The sequence below is a fragment of the Chiloscyllium punctatum genome, chromosome 10 (genome assembly GCF_047496795.1).
Source record: "Chiloscyllium punctatum isolate Juve2018m chromosome 10, sChiPun1.3, whole genome shotgun sequence".
NCBI lineage: Eukaryota > Metazoa > Chordata > Chondrichthyes > Orectolobiformes > Hemiscylliidae > Chiloscyllium > Chiloscyllium punctatum.
The window spans coordinates 56074768-56095014 of NC_092748.1; the positions used below are offsets into that span (position 1 = coordinate 56074768).

At 38.7% G+C, this 20247-nt stretch overlaps 1 protein-coding gene across 1 annotated transcript in view; it reads left to right on the top strand.

Moving 5' to 3' along the window:
• ola1 (Obg-like ATPase 1) overlaps positions 1-19212 on the top strand; it is a 216548-nt gene extending 197336 nt beyond the window's left edge. Inside the window, exons 10-11 of the mRNA XM_072579197.1 lie at positions 3747-3869; positions 18340-19212. Coding sequence (XP_072435298.1) covers positions 3747-3869; positions 18340-18441 — 225 coding nt within the window. The 3' untranslated portion in view covers positions 18442-19212. The remainder of the gene's footprint in view (positions 1-3746; positions 3870-18339) is intronic.
• Positions 19213-20247: the final 1035 nt, after the last annotated feature.

Consider the following 20247-nt stretch of genomic DNA (forward strand, 5'->3'; position numbering starts at 1 on the left):
TAATGACTAAATGCACCAACCAAAATGTTTTATATTCAGTGTTATGGGGACAAATTAAATTCAGGGGGTGAAAACTTGTCTTTGCTTGTCCTCAACATAACTAAGACAATCGTCGGTGAATGCACTGAGTGGTCACCTGCCATTGGACCTATTGGGGGCACAAGGGGCAGTTTAAAGGCCTCCTCTTGCCTTGATTAAGGAGCCAGTCTTTAAGAATTCATTGTGCCAATTAATGGTGTTGATGGCGTCTGTCTAGGTTGCTGGGGCTATTGGAGGCACTTGCTTGCCAGAAAGTGTAAAGAGCCTCACGTTGTCTTATCCTCTCAAGCCTGCATGCCTCCCGCTTCCCCAAAAATTACCAACCCAAATACTTTCAAAGCTCTGATTCTTTGCAGTTTTGCATCCTCATTATTTTAGCAGTACCAGCATTGGCCTCTGCTTAAAGATGGTGAGGACTGAAGATGCTGGGAAGTCAGTTGATAAATTATGGAGCTGGAAAAAGCATAGCAGGCCAGGCAGCATCAGAGGAGCAGGGGACTCAATGTTTCAGATCGGAGGGTCCTGATGAAAGGTTCTGATCTGAAACATTGACTCCCCTGCTCCTCTGACGCTGCTTGACCTGCTGTGCTTTTTCCAGCTCCACACTTTACCGACTCTGTCATTGCTACTAGTGCATCTTAAGCTGTCAACCTTTTGCTGGCAGAAAACCTCGAAGGGTAACTTCATGCCAGTGGTCAGAAATCCAGCCTATTGCTTCTAATTAAATGATTAGAGAGCTGTTATAGAGACATAGTCATAAAGTCATGGAGATGTACAGCATGGAAACAGACCCTTCGGTCCTACCCGTCCATGCCAACCACATATTCCAGTCCAATCTAGTCGCACCTGCCAGCCCCCGACCCATATCCCTCCAAATCCTTCCTATTCATATACCCATCCAAATACCTCTTAAATGTTGCAATTGTACCAGCCTCCACCACTTCCTCTGGCAGCTCATTCCATATATGTACCATCCTCTGCATGAGAAAGTTACCCCGTAGGTCTCTTTTAAATTTCTCCCCTCTCACTCTAAACCTATGACCTCTAGTTCTGGACTTCACCAACCCAGGGAAAAGACCTTGGAGGGAGACCAGAACTGCACAGACTATTCCAAAAGTGGCCTAACCAATGTCCTGTACAGCTGAAGCATGACTTCCTAACTCTTGTACTCAGTGCTCTGACCAATAAACAAAAGCATATTAAATACCTTCTTCACTATCCTATCTAACTGCAACTCCACTTTCAAGGAACTATGAACCTGCACTCAAGGTCTCTTTGTTCAGCAACACTCCCCAGGACCCTACCATTAAGTGTATAAGTCCTACTTTAATTTGCTTTTCCAAAATGCAGCACCTTGCATTTGTCTTAAGCTCATCTGCCACTCCTCACCCCATTGGCTCACCTGATCAAGTGTGCTGTTCACCACACTTCCAATCTGCAACTGTACCTCCTGTGTTCACATCCAAATCATTTATATAAATGATAAAAAGCATTGGACCTAACACCGATCCTTGTGGTACACTGCTGGTGACAGGCCTCCAGTCTGAAAGGCACCTCACTACCATCACCCTCCTCTTCTACCTTCAAGCCAGTCCTGTATCCAAATGGATGGTTCTCCCTGGATTCCATGAGATCTAACCTTTCTATCCAGTCTACCATGAGGAACCTTGTTGAACGTCTTACTGAAGTCCATATAGATCACGTCCACTGCTCTGCACTTATCAATCCTCTTCTTGTCCTGAATCAGCTCTGCTCTGACCTTTAATCCAGTGGAAAGCCCATTGTGCCTCTTACAATTCAGCCCATAGTATCAATATGGAGAGCTTATGATGTAAAACTTGTATGTGCAATAAAATAATCTTGTGGTCAGGAAGGAAGTGTTGAATAATCTATCTGGCTCTATTAACTATGGGCACATTTTACTCAGATCCTCTTATTAACTTTGAATGTTTCAGGATATTTTTAGTCAATTAAGTGGGTTGCCTCGGGGTGCTTTGGTTTCCTCCAACTGTCCGAAGATGTGCAAGTTAGGTTGATTCGCTAAGCTAAATTGCCCATAGTCGGGGTAAATATAGCGTCAGTAAATAATGGGTCTGGGTGGGTTATTCTTTGGAGGGTTGGTGTGGACTTGTTGGGCCGAAGGGCCTGTTGCCATACTGTAGGGAATCTAACCTAATCATCAATGAGTAGCCATATTGATACAAAAATATTTTCATTTATGAAAACTAAATTTTCTAATGCCTAACACTTTTATGTGTTCTGATAAACATCTTTGAAGTTAACATTTCGGGGCCAGTGACCCTTCCTCTGGCTTTTCTTCACAGATACTGCCAGACCTGGGCTTTTCCAGCAGCTTCTCTTTGTGTTCCATGTCATTCCACTCATTCGGTTTGTCTCCTGCACCACCTTATTTTTAATTTCTTGTAATTATCTCTGTTCCTCATTTAATCAGATTATTGGTCATCCCTTCAGTTGTTATTCAGCTGTTGACACTTTATTCACACTGTCTAACGCTCTTGGTCACTTGCAGAGACTTAATATTCGACACTCCGCTCCCACCATTTGTATGATCTCTCTGCCTTTGAACTCCTTGCCCATAAATTCTGTCTTCTGTGTGCTTTCCTCTCACTTCACCTGACAAAGGGGCTACTCTTTGAAAGCTTGTGATTTCAAATAAACCTGGGGTTGTGTGATTTCTGACTTTGCCCACCCCAGTCCAACACCTGCACATCATGATCATCATGTGTCGCATTGCCTGGCATGGCCATGTTTGGCATTGTAGATCTTTTGTAATTCAGCATATGGGTAATCATGTAATATTATATGCTTGTCCTCCTACATAAATGTAACCGTAATAAATTAGATTTTACTTTGAGTGCTCTGTCAAGAAAAATTACTTTGTTTACAATAGGTTATTGTTAACAAATGAGCACTGAATGTTGGCATATTTCTCTTTATTTTGAGCTAGGTGGTTTTGAGTACTCAAAATTTAAATTCAAGCTTATTTTCACTAATTTCCTGAATTACACCTTGTTGAATAAGGCAAGAATACTAGAAAAATTACCATGGAAAACATCCTTTCAAATAAATAATATATCTGAACGTTGAAAATGTTTTATTTTAAATATTTCATTTTAAGATTAGTATAGTCATTTGTATAAGTAATATGGTATATATTCCTTTTTTTTTTCAGTCATTCCGACAAACCTGAATCTCGTGAAAAGAATTTTAAGATCTGAAAACATTTAATTGATTTTTGAATTGAAAGCTTGAGTACCAATGTACATACTGTGAAAATGTCATGAGCAAAGCTTGTCTAGCGTTTTGAAAAATGCTGGTTGTGCCCTTTTGGGTCAATAAATTCAATTATATTCTCAGATCATGTAACCAAAATGTTGCCTCAGACATCCTAAATGAGAAGAGATGTCGTTGGGCTCACAGTGACAAGATTGCTTCATCTAAAATCAATACCACCTTCAAAATCTGTATCAAAAATTGCTGCTTTGCATTGATAACAGGGGTTACTTTATCTCTGGTTTCCTAAATGGGTATCCAATATCAGGATAAGGTTGATTGTATATGTGACATGTCAAGTGATATGAAGCGAAGTTTCTCTGAAGCCTGATACTGTATCAAAGGAATGTGAATCTCTCCTGTAATCCATCTTCTTAAAAACAATTAATTTTCCTTTGGTCTTCTACTGACAGAAAGGCACGAAGGCACCTCAGGCTGCTGGCAAGATCCACACAGATTTCGAGAAGGGCTTCATTATGGCCGATGTAATGAAATTTGAAGATTTTAAAGCAGAAGGCAGTGAAACTGCTGTCAAGGTGAGAGTACTATTGCAGCTTTTTTAGACATTTCTTTGAATTAAGAGAAGTCTGCAGTGATAAGTGACCATGGCAGTCACATTCACTTTTAGAATGGCTGTTGATACAAGTGTGTTGTGGATTTACACTGGGGAAAGAATTATCCTCGTTCTCTTATAAAAGACATGACAGGGTAACAGAGTCCAAGAATGAATGACGGTTAAAAAACACAGGTATTGTGCTGCAAAATCACAGCAAAAGCTTTAAGAGTAGCCTGTATTTTACAGTAGTTTGATAATTTTGTTGAATTAAAATGATAAATTGTCCTTTTTTTGACTGAAAAATCCAATGTCAAGTTCAGAAACAAGTCAACATTGTACATAAATAAGTATTTTACAATGTGATATTTTCAATATGTCAGTATTTTTTTCAATGACAATTGAAAGCATTGAAGTATGTACGATTTTGAGCCTTGAGAGGGTAGATGCAGTGAGAATGTTTCCCTTCAGGGGGAAATTGAAGACTGAGGAGGCATGGTTTTAAAATAAGATGTCTCCCATTTTGAGATGGAGATGAAGAAGAATTTCTAATGAGGATTTTTAATCTTGCCTCTGGGGTAGAGAATTCCATGAAGACAGAGTATTTGAATATATTTGAGGTTTAGTTAAAGAGATTTTGATTTACAAGGAAGCCAAGGGATATGGAGGGCAGGCAGGAAAGTGGAGTTCAGGACATAGTCAGATCAGCCATGATCTTATTGAATGGCAGAGTAGGTATGAGGGGTTAAATGACCTACTCCTCCTATTTTACATGTTCTCATTTTCCTTTACTTTGGTGAATTGATAATTTTTAAAATTTGTTTAAATGATTGTTTATTACCTAACCTGGTATCTTGCTACTTACATGGTCTATAAAGTAACACTTTTTTGCTTTATTACATCAACAGAAATAATACACATTCATGCTAGGGTACTGAATCAATTTGATTATATTTCTTCCAGAGTAGGTCATTGCACTATAAATGTTTAGAAACCAAAACATCTTTGTCTCAAAATTTGGTCATGCATTAATGAAACCAAAGAATGGCTTCCAACAATTATTTTACTCATTGGGGTAGTGTGAAGGAAAGCGACAAGCATCTCTCTCAAACTAGGAATTAATATTTTTATTGGAGATTAGATGGGCCACTGGGCTGAGCAGTGGCAGATGGAGTTTAATTTAGATAAGTGCGAGGTGCTGCATTTTGGGAAAGCAAATCTTAGCAAGACTTATACACTTCATGATAAGGTACTAGGGAGTATTGCTGAACAAAGAGACCTTGGACTGTAGGTTCATAGCTTCTTGAAAGTGGAGTCACAGGTAGGTAGGATAGTGAAGAAGGCTATTGGTATGCTTTCCTTTATCAGTCAGAGGATTGAGTACAGGGGTTGGGCGGTCACGTTGCGGCTGTATAGGACATTGGTTAGGCCACTGTTGGAATATTGCGTGCTATTCTCGTCTCCTTCCTATCGGAAAGACATTGTGAAACTTGAAAGGGTTCAGAAAAGATTTACAAGGATGTTGCCAGGGTTGGAGGATTTGAGCTATAGGGAGAGGCTAAACAGGCTGGGGCTGTTTTCTCTGGAGCATCAGAGGCTGAGGGGTGACCTTACAGAGGTTTACAAAATTATGAGAGGCATGGATAGGATAAATAGACAAAGTCGTTTCCCTGGGGTGGTGGAGTCGAGAGCTAGAGGGCATGGGTTTAGGGTGAGAAGGAAGAGATATAAAAGAGACCTAAGGGGCAACTTTTTCACGTAGAGGGTGATACGTGTATGGAATGAGCTGCCAGAGGAAGTAGTTGAGGCTAGTAAAATTGTAACAGTTAAAAGGCATCAAGATGGGTATATGAATAGGAAGAGTTTGGAAGGATATGGGCTGGGTGCTGGCAGGTGGGACTAGATTGGGTTTGGATAACTGGTCGGCATGGACGGGTTGGACTGAAGGTTCTGTTTCCATGCTGTATATCACTACGACTCTAGCGTTTAAAGAATTAAGACCCCATTAAATTGCAATATGCTTTAAGACAATGGATACCAAGTAGTTAACCTGATTTCTAAACACTAGGTGGCAGTTTCAGTACAAAGACATTGATTATTTTCCCCCTTAAAGCTACTAATGATACCTGCATGGTTCATTTCTATTAATTGATAAAAGATATTTCAATGTACAAAGTAATCAAATTTTATTTTTAAAAATTTATTACTTTATTACAAATTTCATTACATCATTGAAATTCAATTTCTACATTAAAAATAATAAATTATACCATAATTATACCATAGTCTTCCAGTTGCATGGAAGACTATGGTAAATATTAAAGGGGGGAGGGCTCAGCAGAGGTTGTTAAAGTTTCCACAACAAGTAATAGGACAGAGAGTACGGATAGAGTCAGGAATCTAACTTCAGGCACAACAGATGAAGAAACACCTATGAGAAGTGGGCAGTCAACACAGGTCTGAGGGTGTGTGCTTAAATGCACACAGTATACAAAATAAAAGACCGATCAGCTTGGTGGGTACGATGTTGCGGGTATCACGTTGACATGGCTGCAAGAGGATCAGGGCTAGAAACTAAATAACGAATGGTGTGTATCCTCTCGAAAGAAAATGCAGATGGGCAGAGAGAATGCAGTTACCTTATTAGTAAGAAATGAAATTAAGTCAGTACCAAGACATGATACAGAGTCAGGACACACAGAATCTGTGTGGGTAGATTTGAGGAACAGCAAAGGAAATAAGGTCCTGATGGACCTTACGTACAGGCTTCCTAGCAATAACCAGGATGTGAGGAAGAAAATAAAGCAGGAGATAGAAAAGGTACATAAGAAAGGTGCTATTACAATAAGCATGGAGACTTCAAAATGTTAGGTGGACTAGGTAAGTCAGGTTGGGAGCAGGGTTCACCAAAAGCAATTTATGGAATGTCTACGTAACTTTTTTTTTGGAGCATTGTTGTAGAGCCCACATGGGATTAAGCAGTTCTGGATTTGGTGATGCGTAGTGAGGCAGACTTGATTAGGGAGCTTGGGGTGAAGGAGCCCCAAGGGGGATGTGACTGTAATATGATAGAATTCACTCTGCAGTTTGAGAAGGAGAAGCTGGAAGCAGATATTACAATTGAGTAAAAGTAACTACAAAGGCATGACAGAAGAGCTGACCAGAGTGAAATGGAAGGAGAGCCGAGTAGGGAAAACTGTGGAGCCATCCCCCCTAACCCCCTTTATCTCTCCACCCTGAAGGCTTCCTGCCTCAATTCCTGATGAAGGGCTTTTGCCCAAAACATCGATTTTCCTGCTCCTCTGATGCTGCCTGACCTGCTGTGCTTTTCTAGCACCACTCTGATCCAAACTCTGGTTTCCAGCATCTGCAGTCCTCACTTTTGCCTATTAAATACAGGAGTTAGGTGGTCATGTTGCAGCTGTACAGGACATTGGTTAGGCCACTTTTGGAATATTGCGTGCATTTCTGGTCTCCTTCCTATTGGAAAGACGTTCTGAAACTTGAAAGGGTTCAGAAAAGGTTTACAAGGATGTTGTCAGAGTTGGAGGATTTGAGCTATAGGGAGATGTTGAATAGGCTGGGGCTGTTTTCCCTGGAGCATCGGAGGGTGAGGGGTGACCTTAATAAAGGTTTATAAAATCATGAGGGGCATAGATAGGATAAATAGACAAAGTCTTTTTCCTGGTGTGGGGGAGTCCACAACGAGAGGGCATAGGTTTAGGGTGAGAGGGGAAAGATATAAAAGAGACCTAAGGGACAGCATTTTCACACAGAGGGTGGTGCGTGTGTGGAATGGGCTGCCAGAGGAAGTTGTGGAGGTTAGTACAATTGCAACATCTAAGAGGCATTTGGATGGGTATATGAATAGGGAGGGTTTGGAGGGATATGGACTGAGTGCTGGCAGGTGGGACTAGGATGGGTTGGGGTATCAGGTCAGCATGGACGGTCGGACCGAAGGGTCTGTTTCTGTGCTGTACATCACTATGACTCTAACTACATCCCAGAGTTCGGAAGGAGATAGTTGAAGAGACTATCGAGGCTTTGGTGGTGATCTTTCACAAATCACTGGAATCGGGGAGTATTTCAGAGGACTGGAAAATGGCTAATGTAACACCCCTATTTAAGAAGGGAGGAGAGCAGAAGACCAGAAACTACAGGCCACTCAGACTGACCTCTGTTATTAGTAAGATTTTAGAGTTCATTATTAAGGATGGAATGCTTGGAAGTGCATTGTGAAATAGGGCTGAATCAACATGGCTTTGTCAAGGGAAGGTCATACCTGACAAATGTTCGAATTCCTTGAGGTATTGAGCAAGTTAGACAAAGGAGAGCCAATGGGTGTGATCTATTTTGATTTCGATCGGTCTTTGACAAAAAGTACTGCAAAGAAGGCTGTGGAAGATAAGAGGCCATGGTGTTAGGGGCAAGTGATGAGGAAATTACATTTGGTTCTCACTGCTAATTGGAATAGAAGTAGGTGGACAATGAGAATTTGAAGTGTTCAGAATTGTGGAAGGAGGGGAAGGTGCAGAGAAGATGACAAAAGAGTACAGTTATATCTGACATTGGAAGAACATGTTGGAGCATTAATCATTTTGTGGAGCTACAGCCATATTCTGCAGATGCTCTTCAGATATCTTCTGTAAATGGACCACACTCTCAGGTAGGCAGTCAAGACCTCAAGGATGAAAAGTACAGCTTCTTACTGGTTCAGTCAAACCATAGAGGGCAGTATCTTAAAAACTTTAGCATCCATGTCTGTACCTTAACATGCTTTCATGATCAAGGACAATAGAAAACCCAATATCTTTTAACAGATTGCATCATAAGATTCTGAGGTATGCTCAGCATCAACTCTTGAGAGTGGGTGCAGCTCAAAATATGATCAACCTGATTAAAAAGTTGGGAATTTTTCCACTGTCTGTGATCATTGAGAGTTGAAAATGAAGGTCTAATATGGCACAGACATGGATGCTAAAATTTACAATTTCCTGAATTCTTTCCCCAGTTGTTACATTCCTTGGGGTTAATATATGTTTGTAATTTGAGAAATGCTGCTATACTAAAAGTTCTTCTCTCTCGAAAGTAGTGTTCTTTAGGTAGTATCTTTTCTGGTTTATTACTTTTAAAAGTTGTATATGGCCAGCCTAGAAAGTAGCAATTATGTGTCACCACTGACTGAGAAACCAGACATAGGACCTGCCTCTTGACTGTCTTGATCTATTGTGAGTCATTTAGAAGTAAAAGAGGCTAGGATTGTTTGCAGTTTGATAACTTTCACACTCTGTATCCTGTTTGCATGATATTGCTCTGAGTAAGATGTCTCCATGTTTTTCTACATTGCAATAGTGATGAGACTTCATAACTACTTCACCTTCTGGAATATCCTTTAGAATGTCCTGAGTGTAAGAAAGGAATAGAGAACTTAGGAACAAGAGAATACAGAGGAACCTCGATTATCCGAAAGAGGTGGATGGGCTGGATTTCGTTCGGATAATTGATTAATCGGTTAATTGATTCAATGCCTCTCCTCTGGGGCTCGGAGTTTTCTGAAGTTTCCTTTTTTCTGACTCTGTCTGCCTTGCTCCCTCTCTCTGTCTCAGGGTTTGTTTCTGAGCAGAGACACACTTGGGTGTGAGGGATCTGCAGCATTGATGAAGCCTGCTTCTCTCTCCCCCACCCCCACCAAATAAAAATCAGTTCAATGGGATTAACACAGTGAGCACTTGCTAAGTCCGCTTCCCATTCAGGAGACTTGGCAGCAGCACACCACGCACAAGTCCCTCACCCCATCTGCAGCCTGCTTTCCACCCCCTCCCAATCCAATCCATCCTCTCTGGGGCAGCTGGGCTGGACAGCAACAGTAAGACTGCTGCTGCCTTTGTAAGGGGGGCGGGGGGTGGGGTGGGTGGGGGTGAGTCTCAAAATAACACACGCACATTCACAGACGCACACCTTTTTGACAAGTTCTAACCTGCCCTGTACAGGACAATGTTGGAGGGATTATCTGGGGGAAGGGGTGTAGAATACTGTGTAGAAATCCAGGGAAAGTGTGGGGAGAGAGAGGACAGGCAGTCACTCATTTGGAGATGGTGCCTGGGCTCCCATCGATGTCCAGGACTGTTCTCGACAGCATTTCAGTAAGCAGAGTTCATTTTTAATCATTCTAAACAAAAGACGCGATCAGTGTTGTAAACACTTCCTTGATGTAATGTTTCTCTTGGGACTTTGAGATCATCTTCGGGTAATCCAAAATCCGGATAATCAAGGTTCCTCTGTACTGTGAAGTTTACGTCAACTGTTTTCTGGGGAAGAGACTTCCGCAGTCTTAACAACCCTCTGAAAGAAATACAATCTTCTCACCGTCTGAAAAGCAAGATCAATTGTTCCTAAATTGTCCTTTCGTTCTATACTTTCCTGCAAAGGGAAACATTCTCTCAGAATCCATTATGTCAGGTCCCCTCAGGATTTTTTATATTTCAACAGGATTACCTCTCATTCCAATTATCTACTCTTTTTCTGTCCAAATGTTTTTCTGTCTCTTTTTGGGCTCGATCGTTTACTCTCACCCCTCCCTCCACAGTTGTATCCTTTTTCAAAGGAGACCAAAATTGGATGCAATTCTCTAGATGTGGTCTCTCCATGGTCCTGTACAACTGCAGTAAAATCCCCCAACACTTATATTCCACTCCCTCATGTAGTAAACACTGCATTTGTCATTCTAATCACCTGTACCTGCGAACTAACATTTTGTGATTCATGTACCAGAGCATCCAGATCCTACTGTACCCACAAGTTTGCAGTTTCTTTCCATTTAAGTGGTATACTACTTTTCTATTTGTCCTACCAAATTGGACAAGTTCACATTATGCTCTATCTGCCAAATGTTTACGCACTTAACAACTTATTTATGCTTGGTAGTACATAACCTAACTACTGCTAGAAAAAAAACAAAGTTGAACTCTTTCGCTATTCACTCGTAAGGATTAAAACTTTTTTAAAATGTTGGTAAGGGAAGAACAGTTTATAGACTTGAGAAGGGGATGCTTATTGATTGAACTATTTCCAGCATGGCAATGTAGCAGGAACTGAATTAAATTCAGAGATGGCAACTATTCCCTTGGCAATGTCCTGACCATGCTGCAGTGATTGGCTATCTCTTGAACCTTTTCTGAAAGGGAGAAATATGTAAACATATTCTTCAGGCATGGTGGCTTAGTGGTTAGCACTGCTGCCTCCCAGAACCAGGGACCAAGATTTGATTCTAGTCCTGGGTGACTGTATGGAGTTTGCACATTCTCCCTGTGTCTGCATGGGTTTCCACCAGGGACTCCAGTTTCCTCCCACAGTCCAAAGATGTGGGGGTTAGGTGAATTAGCCATGGGAAATGTGGCATCACAGGGTTAGGGTTGAGGGTTGCATCTGGGTGGGATGCTCTTCACAGGGTTGATACAGGCCCAATGGGCCAAATCGCATGTTTCTGTGTTGTAGGGATTCCATGATTGTATTCTGTCATTCTGGGTCAATAACAAATAGGCCTCTGTGTATGAATAAATGTAACTTCTAGTACTTTGCATTTAAATGAATCACATTGGAAGATTAAATGATACAGTAATCTTAAATTGTTTTTCTGTAATTCTTAAGACAATGTAATTTTATATTTACTAAATAATTCACATCTAACGTTGGACATTGTGTTCTGAGTTTTCCAAGCATAAGCTAGATGATTATAAACTGAATACTGCCCACATTGGAAAGTCAAAAGGATGCATTGTTTGACAGCTTGTCTGTTATTATGATATGTAGCCTGCATACCTGACACCAGATTTATATTGAATCTCTCATACCATATTACTGTACTAAATTGTGTGGTAGGCTGAACGCCTTTTTGACTTCATCATACAGCATGGAAACAGACCCTTCAGTTGAATCAATCTATGCCGACCGTAATTTGAAACTAAACTAATCTCACCTGCCTGGTCCTGGCCCATAATCCCTCCGAACCTTTTCTACTCATGTCCTTACCTAAAATGTCTTTTAAGCACTCTAATTGTACTCTCATCCACCACTTCCTCAGGAAGTTCATTCCATATATGAATCACCTTCTTTGTAAACAAAAAAATTGCCCCTCATGTCATCTTTAAATCTCTCTCCTCTCACCTTAAAAATGTGCCCCCTAGCCTTGAAATCCATCATCTTAGAGAAAACACAAGTACCATTAACTCTATCTATACCACTTGTTTGCGTCTCAACCTCCTATGCTCCAGTGGAAAGCATCGTAGCCTATCCATCCTTTCTTTACAACTCAAATCTTACATATCCAACAACATCCTGGTGAATCACTTCTAAACCCTCTCCAGCTTAATAATATCCTTCCTATGACTGGGCTTGATAGCAACATTGATTCCGAAAACTTGTGTGTTTTCTGCAGATTAGCTTCATCTTTTGCGTGAATCTTTGAGACACCTCACTTCTCCTCAGGCAACAAATATAAACATGATATATATCAGTGCCAAATCATTTGAAAGATTTGCTGGTTCCTCTTGACCACTTACCATGGCATGCTCTACAAATTTAGCTATAATACATTTGGTCTCCATGTTCAAGTCATTGATATAATTGTAAGCAGTTAAGGCCCCAGTTTTGCACCCTTTGGAACTTTTACTAATTAGAGATTGACATCTGAAATAGACTTCTCTTTCCCAACTCTCCAGTATCTGATGTCGATATCCTTTATTCCTGCTAATAATGTTACTACATAAATCATTAACTCTTATTTTGTGTAGTAACCTTTGATAGGCAGCTTGTCATGTGCATTTTGATAATACAAGTACATCACAACTGCAGTTTTCCCGCTACTATTACTTCCTCAGAACAATACAAATCAGCTAAACACAATTTTTGTTTAACAAAATCATGTTGACTCTTCCTGAGCACATTGATTTTTCTGCCGTAACTCCTTAACAATGGATTCTAGCAATTTCCCAATAACAGATGTTAGGTTTGCTGGCCTATAGTTTCCTGATTTCTATCTCCCTTCTTTCTCGAAGAATTAGTTATTTTTTCAAACTGCTGTGACCCTTCCAAAATCAGTGATATTTTTCAAATTGCAAATCAATGCATCTACCATCTCTGCATTGGTTTGTACAAGGTTAGGATGCATGCCACCTGGCGACTTGTCAAATTTTGGCCTAATAGTTTCTCAGCAGATTTTACCGGGTAATGGTATGTACAAGGCAAGTTCTATCCTTTGGTGAAATAATGAGGGAGATGATGTCCTTGTGGTATTATCGCTGGACTGTTAATTCAGAGACTTGTGTAATGTTCTGGGGATCTGTGTTCAAATACCTCCATGGCAGATGGTGAATTTGAATTCAATAGAAATCTGGAATGAAGAATCTAATGATGACATGAAATCACTGTTGATTGGTGGGAAATCCCACCTGATTCATGAGTGTCCTTTAGGAAAGTAAGTCTAGCTTGGGTAGCATGGTGGCTCTGGTTAGCACTGCTGTCTCACAGCATCAGTAACCCAAGTTTGATTCCACCCTCTGGTGACTATTTGTGTGGATAGTCTGAGTTCATTCTCCCTGTGTTTGTGTAGGCTTCCTCTGGTTGCTCCAGTTTCCTCCCACAATCCAAAGGTGTACAGTTTAAGTGGGTTGGCCATGTTAAATTTCCCATAGTGTCTCGGAATTCGCAGCCTAGTTGGATTAGCCATGGTAAATGCGGCGTTGATTACAAGGATAGGGTAGGGGGTGTGTCAGGGTGGGATGCTGTACGGAGGGTCAGTGTGGACTCACTGGGCCGAATGGCCTGCTTCCACACTGTAGCGATTCTGTGATTCTATGATCATTCTGTGAATTCACCTATATTGGTATACAGTATTTGGTATCTGTGCATGCATTTTAAAAGGTTTAATTTAGTAGCAGATTCAATTTCTGTAATCCTGTGCTGGCTTTATTTAACAATTGGCTTTTGAATTCATGAATGCATAATTTTGATTTATAATGTAATTACATAAAAATGTGGGATTAACTTTTCTTTATGTCCTTATGAAATGCTTTTTGCTACTTGGTAAATTGATTTTGAAAATTATTTTGTGGTGATATCCAGACTGTTTGAAATATATATAACAGGCATTTAAACTGATAAAAGCTTTTGTAGTTGGTAGTTGCCTGACAGTGATAAGCTTCCAGTACTGCTTGAGTAAAGCTAAAGGAGCTGCTGACAACAAATGTATGAATTGCTTCTTGGGGTAGGGGTGTATATAAAGGATTTGCTAAACTTTTCATCGGAAAATGTTAAATTAAATCACACTTTTACTTTAAATTGATATGTTCAAAGGAATGCAGATTTTATATTAATCGGTGTTAAGTTTATAATTTTCTACTGCATGGCTTAATTAACAGCTCAAGCTTTCTGAATGCTTTAGCAAGCTTCCCTAACACACACCTAAGTGTTTCTAGATTTTATTTGTATTTTACAGTCTTTAATTTGAACTTTTCTCTCAGTTGCCTGTCCTTTTGTTTCACTTGAGCTTCCTGCACCTTTCTGTGCAATGCTCATTTCTACCAGATCTGCAATACTTGAATGTCAAGAGAAGAGCTAGTGTAGCAGTAATTTAGTCAATCCCTTACAATTCCAATGTGCGGCTAGCAATACTCCTAAATCACACAGTTCAAGGAATGCCCAGGGTTTAATACCTGCTTCATTCAAACATGTAAATTTTGGATAATAGCGTTGCAAACTTAGTAACACAATTGCCAGTTTAAGTTTAATTTGATTTTTCATTTCATTTTTAGGAATTGAATTACCTGATCCCAATAATACTGTTTTCTTGACTTTTCAAAACTATCTCTTACTCTGGGTCATTTGATTCTGCTGTGCAATTTCAGCAGTCATCTTGTCAAACAGATAATAATGTATAGTCAGTCGTTTATTTGGATGTGAAGAACATGTGACTCTATCAAGTTTTTCCAAGTTTATTGAAGAAAATTTGCTGAAACAGATTATTCTACTAAAGGCCTACAAAGCAAAGCAGTATTAGACGAATAAAGCTGAAGAAAGGAACTTGTGCTTTTGCATTTTGGAATAAATTTAATCAAAATTATGTAACATAATACTATTTTTAAAACAATTTAGCTTTACTTAATAGCTTTCGTGTAATGTATTATACCTTTAACTGCACTAATGACTTAACAAATCCTGATTGTTTGAATTATTTGTTGACTTTAGCAACAATTATCTATTTTTTATTATTCAGTCCCTTATTTCTGTCAATAACATTTGCTGCCATGATTCTAGCTTCCTATGGTTCCTACCGTTTCTTCATTCAATAATTAGCTGCAGTCTGGTTATGCCTTGGCAATATTCAGCCTAGGTCCATGACCTTGCTTCCTCCTTCTCTTCAAAAGCATCCTCAAAACCTACTTCTACAATCTAGCTTCTGTCACAACCCATAATCTTTCATGAATTTCATCTTTTTATTTCCTGTCTGTTAATCACTTTGAAATTTTCTATTGAATTTAAGGTGTTTTAAAATATATTTATATTGACACACATTATAGAAAATAATTTATACAGGAGAAATGTACTTTCGAAAGATATCATAAGAGCCATTTAAAGAGACTTACATTTATGGAGAAGATAGAATATAAGGCTATCTGGAAAAATCAATAGAGGAAAGCATTTTGTGCTACTGGTTTGACTAATAATACTTAATGTTTGGTCTATGTACTTCACATTGAATGGCTTTGGTAGGGCTTTGTAGTCAACAGGGACGTTGCATTATTAGCACTCATATCTGATTGTGAAATGCTGGCCTTTCCAGATGGCTGCTTTCAAGTGCAAATGAACTGGTTACACGCCATTTAGCTTAATACATATTTAGGATTCACAAATAGTCATTAGTTTTTAAAAAAAATACTTTTCTCCATGTAAAAGGAATAGAATAAATGCCTTCTTGAATATTAGGACAGTTGGACAAAAGACCACACAGTATACATATTAAGAAATAGTATCCAAGTAATGCCAGTTGCACTTTACACGACATTTTAATACATATTGATCTGCTACTTAAAATATAGTTTCCTTTAATGTGTACTTACTATTCGATATATTGAATGTCATATTTCTACATCTTAATATGCTTTTGTAGATTTTTACTTGAAATTACTTTGAACTATATGTTTGTTATGCATAATTTTTTGTCATTTGTATGCATGTAATTTGAATGTCACATTGAAGAGAGTTGTGCTTATCAGAATCACAAGTGCGCAAACAATTTTGTTATTAAAGCAACGTGAAACTCGTGTATTTCTTGTGGTTTGTGCATTTGAATCCATTGAGTTATTTTCAGCTAGTAAGTGAGGACTGAAAATTACAATTTTTCATTTGAACATTAAACATTGTTGGATCAATCTTTCCTAAAAGGAATGGGTAAGATGAGCACTAAGTATAATGTGAAGTGGAAAACTCTAATTGGCATCTCTGATTCTAAGCAATGATTTTTCTGTCTTTGTATTGCCATTTGGTTGTTGCCAGACATGTTTTGGGGAAAGTAGGTGAAAAATATTGGAAAAGTTAGCTTAAACTCCTTCTTAGACTAATGATTTAAGATCGCCTGCAGCAGAAATTGTAGATGTCTGATGTCTACAACCAAGTTAAGGGTTTTTTTCCAATATAGTAACCCTCATACAGAGAATATTCATGCATGAGATGAAAGTGTCACTGGCTAGGTTAACATGTATTGCCCATCGGGCAGTTAAGAGTCAACCGCATTCCTGTGGATCTGGAGTCACATGCAGGTCAGACAAGGTGTTATGAACCAGGCCACACTTCCTCAAAATATTTTAAGAAAATATCCTAGACCCTAACTTTTTCTTATTTTAAAGACAGATGTGGAGTGGATATTCCAAGTGTGATGTAGCTGGTAAAACCACTCAGCTATGAGCAAAACAGAGTTTATTTATACACTAGAATTTGGAATAACAACTATTTGAAAACCCAACAGCCTCGATATGGCAACTTAACTAAAGAGCTGTTCCAATTCCCGTAACATCCCATTAAACACACCCCTTGGCAAAAGATAAATTCGAACACAAGTTCTTACAGGCTGGAGAGACTTCAGAGAGAAAGGCAGTCAGTAACCATCTGCTAAAGATTGGAACCTTTCTCTGGACTGCAGCAGCTTCTCTGTTATAGCTAAAGGAAACTAGAAAAAACTGAACTTTTGAGAACTGGCCACTACCCTGACATTGTTAAAATAGGCTGTTGCCCAGACATTTTAGGACCTCTGCCTTTATGACCTCTCTTGGAAAAAAGACCAAGGACAAACTAACCTTGTTAAAGTGATAGCATCGTCACACTAGGTAAGGATAACAATTTCCTTCCCTAAAGGTCATTCATGAACCAGATGAGCTTTTCCCGACAATCACCAGTGGTTTCGTGGTGATTTTCGATTCCAGAATTTTTATTGAGTTCAAATTCCACCAGCTGCTGTATAGGATTAGAACCCGGGATGTTAGGATATTACCAGAGTTTCTGGATTAACACAATACCACAAGGCTGTTGCCTCCCACAGATCCTAACTGTACATTGTGATGTAACTTTGAGGAGAATGTGTATTATTAAACCTCCATTAAGATAATACAGTGTAAGCCATAATTCAGTCATTGATATTCTTGCCTGAGTCACAAGGTTCTGGATTCAGTCCCATTCCTCCAGTGCTTGAGCACAAAGATAAAGGATGACAGACCCATGCAGTACTGAAAGAGTGCTGCACTGTTGGAAGTGTTACCTTTCAGATGAGTCAGTAAACCGTGGTCCTGTCTGCCACCTCAGGTGGATGAAAAGGACTCTGTGCCACTACTTTGAAGAAGAGCAGGGAATTATTCCTCGTGTTTTGGCTAATTATTTATACCTCAATCATTCATTACAACAACAGAATATCTTGTCATTGAAGTTGATGGCTGTGCAGAAATTGGCTGTGACTTACATTTCCTCTCTTGTAATAACTGCAGTCCAAAATTACTTACTTCACTGTAAACCACTTTGAGATGTCCAGTGGTGTGATAGATGCTACAAAAATGCAAACCTTTTTCCCTTATTTCAGAAGTGTCTTTCATAATGTTTTCATTTTGTTCCTGAGTATCTTCCTAACAGACAAATTGCTGCATTTTCCGAGTCGCTTATTTGATTGTAAAACTGATAATTTCAACAGAACAAAGGAAAAATCATCTCAAAGTACATGCCTTTTATAAAATCTCTTATGCCTTCTGTTTGTTCATTTCAGATCTTGGAAACTAATTGTAGAATAGGAAATGAATAAAATTGCTGCTTGATTTTTTTTGGGGATAAAGCTGAAACTGAATTATGAAAACAATATATATTTGTACCTAATCTATATTGTGATTGTTTAACCATATCCATTTTGTACTTGTTTTCAGAGTGCTGGAAAGTACAGACAACAAGGCAGAAATTACATTGTTGAAGATGGAGACATTATCTTTTTCAAATTCAATACTCCCCAGCAAGCAAAAAAGAAGTGAATTTAATGTACAGCTGACTCCTGTCATAAGCAATAGAACATAATGGTGAAGAAGTTGCAGACATTCAGACATGCAAATAAAAGACCTTAACTGTATCAGGGACTATATAAGGACAGTTTGTTAACTGGCAACAATTTGCATAAATTGGGACTTTGACAGGATTCTGCTTATTAATATTACATTTGTGGATTTAACTATGTTCTCAAGCAACTGAACTATTATTGAATCTTCTGTTAATTCTTTTTTGGATACATTTTGCTGTAAATCATGGTTCAGACCTGTCTAGGGACAGCCTGTTCTTCCTTTAATTATATCCCTCATGTTTGTTCTGGGTTGAGATAATGTTATTCCAATGAAAATGTAGGTTCGCTAAATGTCGACAGCTTTAATTTAAGATTAGAGCTCTACTCTAAATTGGAACATTTCAAGAACCATATTACTCTCATGATACTTCATTAATCTCCATCACTAGATGCCAAATCTGACATATTTGACAGAAAAGACAATACCACTTGCTCTATTCCAAATCTACAGATAATGCATGTTTTACAGTACTCCAGATGTTTACAGTCAATAAAACATTTGACAAAAACAGTCTTGGTGTGTTTGGGGATGTCTGTATTGACTGACTGTGGTGTGTTGAATGTGATATGGCACCTGGTGGTTGCTGATTACAGAATTTAAAGACGTGTGTATGATACAGTAACTGTCACTGTGGGCAGCTTTTATTATAATTCAGAAATGGTTCTTTTCATTAAAAGATAAAGATTAGGTTACTGTGATTTATTGAAAGCATGAATAGGTGGACATTTGTTGTAAGAATAAGTAGTTTCATGTCTGTATTATGAGAGTTCATGATCTGGATGGGTGTGATGCAGAAGCACAAATGTATGCTTTTTGGCAGAATTTTGATTTTTGTGCACAACCAGGAGATCCACCTCAGTGGTTGCTTTTATTCTTTTACAGTTGACCTCTTTAGATATTTATAAATGCATTTTGCAGTGCTAGTGATTAACGCTCCTTTCTACTACAATAATACATTTGTCACTGGATATACTTTGCATATTCCTTTGCTGATTTCCTAAGATAGTGTTAAATATTAACTTCTGACTCTTGCAAATATTTATAATATACCCTTCACTAAATTAGAATGAATTTGCTGTTATAATTTCTTTTGTATGGTATCAGCCAAAAACCAAAAGATTAAAACTCAGAATCCAGGTTAGTTAGCATCTGAAAAAGAAAGAAATCAATGAAGGTTCATATTCAAGCATTATCATATGCTTTTCTCTTTTAAGATGCTAACTGATCTATACATTTCTGCCATTTGCAATTCAAGTATGCTGCTAGTGGACGTTAAGAAACTGTTTTAAGCTCTGTAAATGGATGAATTATGACTAAGTTAAAATCTCTTTAGCTCCTGTAACGGCACTGGAAACCCATTTGGAACCTCTGCTCTTCATCCAACATTAAACTTTTATTGAAATTTGCAAGGGAACAATAATAGAAACAATTTTATGCTGTAGTTGCTGATGGAAACAAGGCATGTGTCACTGAAATGAATTTTACCTCCTGCTCTGGAAGAAGGTTCTCTTGTTGCTATAGCTTTGCAGGTTCGACAGAATATGTATTCAAAACATTACTTGTACATATGGCATGCCATCAAATAAATATGAAGATAGTTGCATTTTTTCTCCTACAAAAAAAGGCAATGATTTTGATGCTCATGCTGAACTGTATAAAGAAAGAAATCTAGGGCTAAATTTTACCAAAAATCGGCTAAGGGACAAATTTGGAGAATTTCAT